This window comes from Myodes glareolus, chromosome X (assembly GCF_982192425.1).
Source record: "Myodes glareolus chromosome X, mMyoGla1.1, whole genome shotgun sequence".
NCBI lineage: Eukaryota > Metazoa > Chordata > Mammalia > Rodentia > Cricetidae > Myodes > Myodes glareolus.
The window spans coordinates 76,472,269-76,481,764 of NC_142053.1; the positions used below are offsets into that span (position 1 = coordinate 76,472,269).

A 9,496-nucleotide genomic window follows, 5' to 3' on the forward strand; every position below is an offset into this window, starting at 1 on the left:
ATCTGCTAGATACAGCAATGAAATATCAACAAGTGTGCACTAGTACCTTACCTGAGAAATCTCGAAACCAAGCAAATCTGAGACTTTTCCAAAAACACACCCATCTGTACCAACTGAAATCCCTACCTTAAAATTGGTTTAGAAGTCTCTTTCCTCCACCTTTTGTTTTTTAGGAGCAGATTGTAAAAACATCAATTTAACTTGTGCTAGGTGGTAGTGGTTTGTTTTTTTAAAACCAAAGACAGCTCTGCCAAATTTGTTGATCTTCTGCTTCATCTATTCAAGTAGAATACTGGGTCAAGGTGCTGTGGCTGTCACTGTATGAAACCAGTTCATGTCTACATCAATGCCATCATGAAAACGTTCCATTCTCCAGAGCAATGTTCTTACCCTCTATCACTTCCTGCCTAAATCCACGTTAAAACCATGATTTCCATTGGATTTTAGTGCAGTTTGATTCTACATGGTCCTTTCCTTCCCATGTCACAGTAGCTGTTCACAAATACATTAAATATAGATATGTTCTGCTCTTGACACCCACACACTTACAAAAGCAGCTTCATACTTTGGTGTGTTTGTTTTCCTATGCTGGCTCACAAAAAGCAGTTCTCATTTCTAAGCATGGTACTTTACAATTTTGAATGCATTAATACAACAGTGCATTGGAAAAGTACTGAGCCTCTACAAAATAGCTTTACATTTTTAAACAAATGAATGTGTTTTTTTCACTTACACAAGCATAGGCTTTTTAATATTTCCACAAGATAAATATCTCAATTAAACTCTAAGTTTACTCTATTATGTGCCACAGTGATGGGCTTAAAACAGTTATACACTTAGAAGATCCTAACTTTTTAGTGTTATTTACACTGGTATGTCCATCATCACCTAATCTGGAAGGTGAACAAACAATATTCAGAATGTGACTGAATTTGCATCAATAACTGGGAATGGTATACTTTTAATCAATCACTTACTAAACACATAATGGAACTTAGTCTTGAGTGAGAATTTTCTTCATGCCCCTCTTATGGCCTGGGAAACTTAAAAAGTGGTGGCGCACACCTTTAATCCCAGCTCTCAGGAGGCAGAGGCAGGCGGATCCCTGTGAGTTCGAGGTCAGCCTGGTTTACAAGAGCTAGTTCCAGGACAGGCACCAAAAACTACGGAGAAACCCTGTCTGGAAAAAAAAAAGATCTACATGATAAAGGAGCCCCTCCTAAGGCAGACCTTATGGTTACAAAGGGAAAATGACAAGTGTACATGGGTAAATTATCAGTAACAGGTAACAGGTTAGTAACAGGTTATCTGGTACTGAAATCAAACACAAGTCTTAAAACGTCGCTTCTGAAGTATTCTTTCTATCTTGAAAGAGAAACTAGAGAAAAGAAAAGAAACTCAAAAAGCAATGACTCGATTTAGGTTTTGACTTTATATTTAAGCACCGCTCAAAAAAAATGGACACAAAGCAAGTGATTTCGTTTCCCCACCACTATTCCAGCTACACAGCTTCAAGAGTTCTGTTCTCATTACACAACACTTTCTCTGTTCCCAGAAGATAAGACGGCCCTGCGGCAAATGGGACAGGTGGAATTCTCCAATAACCAGCGGTCGATGCAGTAGATGTGGTACTCATGGGAGCAAGGTAGTTTACGAAGTTTGTTGCCTGTCGTATATTCTCTAAAGCAAACACTACATGTCTTCAATGCATCACTTTCTTCAAAACTTCTCACTGTCAAATTATCAATCTGTTCTTTGGTGAGTCCTCTACGTTGGCTGTTGTCATTCTCATTTAAGAGGAAAAACTGATCCAGACTAAAAAATGACGAAGAGCCACCCTCATCAAATATAACTGGGGCTCTATGTGGGCCCTCTCTCCTGGCACCTGGTGCGAGAATTCGGGTTGCTTCATTACTGCCTTCAGACCTCGCTGAGCTATTTTCTGATCTTTCACGATTGGAGCTGGAGCCAGGGCTGGAGCTGGAACCAGAGCTGTTACCACCATTGTCCCCTCTTCCCCTCTGTATTTCTAGTCTCGCCAGCTCACTAAAACTTGTCATCATCTGCCTGAATATGTTTCGAATCTGAACAGCTTCAGAGTCACTTGATCCAGTATTTAAGATTCTACGAATGGGAGCCCTGTTAGTACTCACATAGGTTCTCACACCTGCACGTTCAGAACGTAAAAAGATGCGCCTAAAACCTTCACGTTCACTTTGATCAGTGACCGTGTTGTTTGGGGTCTGAGACCTTGATCGAGTTCGGCTAGCTACGCTATCTCTCTGCGGGTGTTCTCTCAGAAGAATTCTTCTGACTTGAAGGACGATGGTTGGAGGTCTTTGACCAGATCTTGCAGCTTCACCATTGGTACTTGCGTCTGAAGATCTTGTCCCTTGAGTGGCATTTCTCGATGCAGAAGCTGCATCTCTACCTAGTCCAGTTATCTGCTGTCTCAAAATCGTATGGTGACGGGTTGTAGAACTTCCCTCAATCTCATTTACTAAAGTTTGAGATGAGATGCTACGTTGAGATCTTCGTGGAGTTTCATTTGCTGGTTGCAGAGGAGACCTACTTCTTTCAGCTCTGGCTCTGGTTCTCCGGTGTTCTGGGTTCTGGCTTCTTGCCCTCCTCCGACCTCTGGTGGATGGCACTTCTGTTAATGTTTCAGCAGAACTGCGTTCTGACCTAGATGGTCTGGCAGACGATGTCTGTGGAGAGTCTCGACCTGTTTAAAGCAAAGAAGGGGGAAAAGGAGAGAAAGAAACTACAATAATTAGGACAATCATATAAATAACATTAGAGAATTTTGCAATTCTGAATGAATTTTACATTTACAGATCTTATGCTATATACAACACTGATTTCTAAGTGAAAAGCAAAAAAAAAAAAAAAAAAAGTCACCACGCCATGAGTAACAGCACTGGTCTAGAAAAAGTTACGAGACTGTGAGAAGATTACATGTTTTTTCTAGTATACTGTCTAAACAAAATCAAACGGCACAATTGCTACTTGTGGGGGCTAGTGTTTGTATTTTCATTCCAATTATATTTCTACCAAATTCAGTCTCTATTACTTCATCTGGGGGCCTAGCTTAAGTGCCTTTGATAAAATAAAGTTGCTTTAAAATACAAGAATTTTGTAGTCATAGTAAACATATAAACAAGGCTAACGGTTTATAACTACTTGAATATTTGTCAATATCAAGATTCTAAACTACCACGAAAATGAAGACCATACGAAATGAATAGCCTGAACCTGGAGTAACAGCACACCTAGCAGTGTGTTTACGAACTAATGTACCAGGACCAGCTCCTAGGTTACGTCAATCTCTGTTTCCTGCGGAGAGGGAGGCACCAGTCTTGAGCTTATAGACAGCTTGCTTACTTAGCAGCAGCACTGACACTCTGAGCCAATTAATGCTGGGAACTGTGGTGTATTTTGTGGATCATCACAATGGCTGGCAGTAGAGCTGCCCTCTGCCTGCGAGATACTAAGAGCAAACCCTAATCAGCTGTGTCAACCAGTGTCTGCGGTCATTGTTAATCCCCCCACGTGGAAAAAAATTACTCCCAGTAGGAAGGCACTAGGGCAGGCAAAGCAGTGTTTCCTTTTTGCTGATGAAGCCATACTTATAAACAAGGAACTAAGTAGTTGGAAATTTCAATGGATATGGAAAGCCAAGGGGAGGAAATCTCATTTAAATAGGCTGCTTCTCACTGTGGCCCAATTAACACAAACAACCCAAAAGGTGAGGCAGAAAACAGCATGCTGACGTTCTCAGTCATACATTAAGAAAATGTCACTTCTCTTTTTATGAACAGTTACTTATCACCAAATTAATTTGTGACATTTCTGGCTAATCTTTGGCTGACATTTACTATTATGAATTTCCTATCACTCCATCAACTGCCCACCTCCCAAAGCAAAATATACCTCTATTTTCATCTGAGCTCTGTGGTGGCGGACCCTCTTTAATTCGCTGTAGTCTTCTGAGCAACTCCTCCGCAGTGCTTTCACCTGAAAGTTAACAATGTTGGCCAAATCACAAATGAGGATCGATCAACAAGTCAGTTTCTGTCTTTTTCCCACCCTCAGGATTCATTTTAAAGGGTTTACTCAGGCTGTCTTCAAACTCAACAACCTCATGCCTCAGCCACCTGTGTAGCTGGGATCACAGGCACATGCCACCAGGTCACCTCTGGCTTTGTTATCTGCACTTTCAATTGAGTAACTGACTTGCCAGAAACCACACCAAGCAACAGCAAAACTGTTCCAAACTGCAGTTAAGATTAATTCTAAAGTCTGATATTGTTTGCTCAAAATGCTCCACCTAGTCTTGCTAACGAACCCATCCACAGGTTGGTGGAAACAGAATTGGGAAGAAAGACGTAGACTGAGTTCTGACTGGGATCAAATGACTAAGGACAAAGTTGTAGTTGTCATTTTCCCCACAGCTAACTTTAGGGTTACAGTTGGGACAGTCAGGGAATTAAAAATGACAAAATAAGATGAGTCTGTCCTAGAAACTAAAATCCTATTAGTTAGTTTGTAACTGGATGCATGGCTAGCTAACTAAATTGTTCAGCTCAATTTTATTTAATCTATTTTACTAAAAGCTTATATTATGACTGTTCCAATTATTAAAGAATGGAATCGGGCAATAAATAGGGCAGGCAGTAAATGCCATTCAGTATCTCTTGTATTAATAATTTTTTGTTAAAGAAACATATTGTAAAACAATCTATTTCTTATAAACCTAGCAACCTAACATATATAACCTTAGATGTAGCTTACCTGGGGTGCCTAGCAAATTGTTGTCTCTCATAAGTCTATAGTCTTCTTCGCTCAGGTTATGTACAAATTGATAGAAAGCCTCTTCCTGATCCAATCGAGCCATTTGACTTCTGCTCTGTGCTGCAGATTGGTCATTTCCTTTATCGTTAGAATCTGAGTTTTCCATCTTGATGAACAAGTGGTGAATTATCTATTATGACATAGTACTAAAATCCAATCAACTGGATTTTCAGTTTTCTTTACTCTGTTTCGGGAGTCTGGCCAGGAGCGGACTCGCTGGGCTCCATAATCGGAGCACCGCCCAGTTGCTGCCGCCTGCTCTCTAGCCTGCCTCCGAATGGCGGGGAGAGACCCGTCTCTAGCCTCTTAGCTCGCATTCGGAGAGACGTAACTCAGGCAGCCATTATCTTCCCCATTGTTACCTAGCAGTTTTAGTGTTCTTTATATAAACATTTTGTTAGTTCTTCGAGAAATTTGTAAAATGTATTCTGATCATGCTCATGGACAACTCCTCCCCTTAGTACCACAGCCACATTCACACTCTCAACTCTATACCCTCTTTTTTTAAAATTTATTAACTCACTGACTCAAATTTATGCTGTCCATGTACTCCTGGTGTGAGGCCATTCACTGACCTACAAGGAAACACACCCTTATAGAAAACTGACTTGCCGTCTCACAGAAGTCATCAATTGTCAAAAGATCCTTAACAAAGGGTGGAGCCTCATAAGCTGTTCCTCTATTCATTCTACAATGTTGGTTGGCTTGATCTTATACAGGTCTTATATAGGCAACCACAGCTCCTGTGAATTCACAAGTACAGAAGTCTTATAGCGTCCAGAAGACATTGATTTACTCTGGTCTTCCCAAACTTCTGACTCTTGGAATCCTTTTGCTCCTTCTTTCAAGATGATCTCTGACCCTTGGGAATTGGGGGTATGTTATAAATGTACTATTTGTGGCTGAGTATTCCACAGACACATTTGTAAAGCAATGGAGTCTTTATTAGTGAATGTATTTTTAAGTTCACTAAAAGTGAATACTTCCTGTTTTGCACATTAATTTCATTAATTGCATAGCAATGTAATAACAGAAAATATTTCCATACATGCTGTGTAATGTTTACCTTTCTTTTGTGAAACTAGTCAAAAATACTTTTTTCTTTTCTTATATCTTTTCATATATGCGGTATATAATTATTATCTATAGTCATTCTTCTTTGCAGTAGTTCACCAGAAATTCTTACTTATGCTTTATGATTATGTAGTACCCATTGATCAGCCTTTCTCTATTCTTTCTTCTCCACACTTTCGTCAGCTTCTGGCTATCACTATTCTACTACCAACTTCCATGTAATCAATTATATTAGATTATTTATAATAACGGGACAATGCATTTTTTTCTATTTGACTGATAACTAATATATTGACCCCCACCTTTACCACTAGTTCCAGCCATATTGTCCCCTTTACAGGACTTTTTTCTTTTAAGATTAATTACTTGAATACCTAAGTTGTATCCATTTCATTGAAGTTATTTTGATTGGGTTGCAATAAAAGTGCATGGTAATATAATTTTCTTTTGTCACTATACCCTGTTGAGGGGTTGGTGGATTATATGGTTTCTTATTTTAAGTATTTTAGTACGTTTTTCATAATGGCTGTTTGATTTTTTCTTTTCCTTACTTTCTTATAACTTTTCTTTATTCATTTTACATACTAACCACAGTTCTCCCTCCTACCACAACTCAGCTCCTATCCACTCCTCTGAAAGCATAAGGTCTCCCACGAGGAGTCAACAAAGTCTGGCACATTAAATTGAGGTAAAACCAAGCTCCTCCCCACTGCATCAAGGCTGAGCATGGCATCTCACCATAGGGAATAGGCTCTTAAAACCCAGCTCATGCACCAAAATAGATCCTGATCCCACTGCCAGGGCCCCCACAAATACACCAAGCTACACAATTGTCACCCACATTCAGAGGGCCTAGTTCAGTCCCATGCAGGATCCACAAATGTTAGTCTAGAATTCATGAGTTCCCATGAGTATGGTTCAGCTATCTGTAGATTTTCCTATCATGATCTTGACCACCCCTTGCTCCTATAATCCCTCTTGCCTCTCTTCAATTAAATCCCAGAGCTCAGTCTGGTGCTTGACTGTAGATCTCTACATCAACTTTCATCACTTATTGGATGAAGGCTCTATGATGATAGTTAGGGTATTCACCAATCTCATTGCACAGGAAGGTCATTTCAGGCTCTCTCCCTACTATTGCTAAAAAGTCTTATCTGGTATTGTCCTTGCAGATTCCTGGGAATTTCCCTAGCACCTGATTTCTCCATAACCCTATAGTGACTCCCTCTATCAAGATCTCTCTTTTATTGCTCTCCCACTCCATCTGTCACCTAACTCAGCCATCTCTTTCCTCATGTTCTCATCCCCCATCCCCTCCCCTCAACTGCCCCCACTCCAAGTTTGCCCAGGAGATCTCATCTATTTCCTCTTCCCAGGGTGATCCATGTTTGTCCTTCTTGGGGTCCTCCTTGCTACCTAACTTCTCTGGAGCTGTGGATTGTAGTATAGTTAGCCTTTGCTTTACATTTAGTATCCGCTTATGAATGAACACATATCGTGATTGTTTTACTCAGTCTGAGTTACCTCACTCAGAATGGTCTTTTTAGCTCCATCCATTGCGAACAAATTTCATGGGTGTCTTTGTTTTTTACAACTCAGAAATGCTCCATTGTATAAATATACCACATTTCTTTATCCATCCCTAGGTTGAAGGTCATCTAGACTGTTCTCAGGTACTGGCTATTATGAATAATGCTACTATGAACATAGTCAATCATGTTTCCCAATGGTATGATTGAACATCCTTTGGGTATATGCCCAAGAGTGGTATTATTGAGTCTTATGGTATATTGATTACCAATTCTCTGAGAAGTAGCTATTCTGATTTCCAAAGTGGCTGCACAAGTTTGCACTCCCACCAGAAGTGGAGGAGTGTTCCCTTTATTCCACATCTTCTCCAGTGTAAGCTGTTATAAATGTTTTCAACCTTTTTGATCTTGGCCATTCTGACAGGTGTAAGATGGTTTCTCAGAGTCATTTTGAGTTGCATTTCCCTGATGACTAAGGATATTAAGCAATGCCTTAAATGTTTTTCAGCCATTTATTCTTCTGTTGAGAATTCTCTATTTAGATCACCAATTGGACATCTGCACCGATTGAAGGAAGACATGGGTAGACACTACTGCAAGAATACATTTAACAACATAAAGAGCAATGTGGCACCACCAGATTCTAGTGGTTCTACAACAGCAAGACCTGAACATCCCAACATAGAAGAAGCAAGAAAAAAAACCTTATAATTACTTTTGTGAAGATAATAGAGGCCCTTAAAGAGAAAATTAAAGATTCCTTTAAAGAAATTGAGGAAAAGACAAGCAAAAACTTGGAAGAAATCAATAAACCCCTTAAAGAAAGCCAAGAAATTTTTTTAAAAAGTCATCAGAAAAGTGAAGGAAACAGTTTAAGAGTGAAAATTGAAATAGAGGCAATAGGCAAAACTCAAACTGAAGGTATTTTGGTAATAGAACATCTGAGTAAACAAACAAGAACTATAGATGCAAGCATATCTAACAGAATGCAAGAGATGGAAGAAAATCTCTGGTATTGAAGAGATGATAGAGGAAAAAGGTTCCTCAGTCAAAGAAAACATTAAAGCCGAAAAAGTCATAACACAAAACATACAGGAAATCTGTGACACCATGAAAAGACCAAGCCTAAGAATAATAGGGATAGGAAAAGGAGGGTAATGCCAGCTAAAGGACACAGAAAATATATTCAACAAAATCATAGAAGAAAACTTTCCCAATCTAAAGGAGGAAATACCTATGAAGATTCAAGAGCTTACAGAACACCAAAGAAATTGGACCAAAAAAAAGTTCCCTCACCACATAATAATCAAATCACTAAACCTACAGAATAAGGAAAGAATACTGAGAGTTGCAAAGGAAAATGCTAACATATAAAGGCAGACCCATCAGAATAACACTCAACTTCTCGATGGAATCTCAGAAAGCCAGAAAGTCCTCAACAGACATTATGCAGACACTAAGAGACCATGGATGTCAGCCCAGACTACTATACTTGGTTCTATGAATTTGTGGTTTCTATTGTTCCATTGTTCTTCAAATTTTGGCTCTGTCTGTATCAGTAATTCCTTTCCTGCCACTGCTTTTTATTTTCTCTATTTTGACTCTTAACATTCTTACCATGATAGAATAGGCAGAGTTCTTTCTGTTTATCCATTTCATATTCATTGTATATTTTGATTTGACAATGATTTTCAAGAGTTTATGAAATCTGTAGAAAACCTTTCTTTAATAGTTTCCCTAATTCTCTATGCCATGTATTCCTAGAACACCTGCTGTATGTGTCATTGTTTCATCATGTCTTACTTTTCTCTACGGCTTTGTTTATTTTCTTCATACTTTTTGTTTCTGTTCATTATACCTCACACATTGTATTCATCTGTCTTCAATTTGGGTAACTCTTCAACTTGAAAGCACTCTTGTTTTCCTCTTCCTAGTGAAGTGTTCATTTTAGCTATTTATTTTTTACTTGAGAATTTTCATTTTAAATGTACTTAATTGTTTTACTGAAAGCAGTTTTTATTCCTTTATATGTATGTAGA

The 9,496-nt window shown here is 39.0% G+C and overlaps 1 protein-coding gene across 1 annotated transcript; it reads right to left on the minus strand.

Moving 5' to 3' along the window:
- Positions 1-1,448: 1,448 nt before the first annotated feature.
- Positions 1,449-5,118, minus strand: LOC125389193 (E3 ubiquitin-protein ligase RLIM-like). The gene is made up of 3 exons (XM_087902687.1): positions 4,795-5,118; positions 3,934-4,017; positions 1,449-2,725 (listed from the first exon to the last, which is right to left on the minus strand). Exons 1-3 carry the CDS (start codon positions 4,958-4,960, stop codon positions 1,530-1,532), a joined length of 1,446 nt encoding a protein of 481 aa, XP_087758813.1. The 5' UTR covers positions 4,961-5,118; the 3' UTR covers positions 1,449-1,529.
- Positions 5,119-9,496: the final 4,378 nt, after the last annotated feature.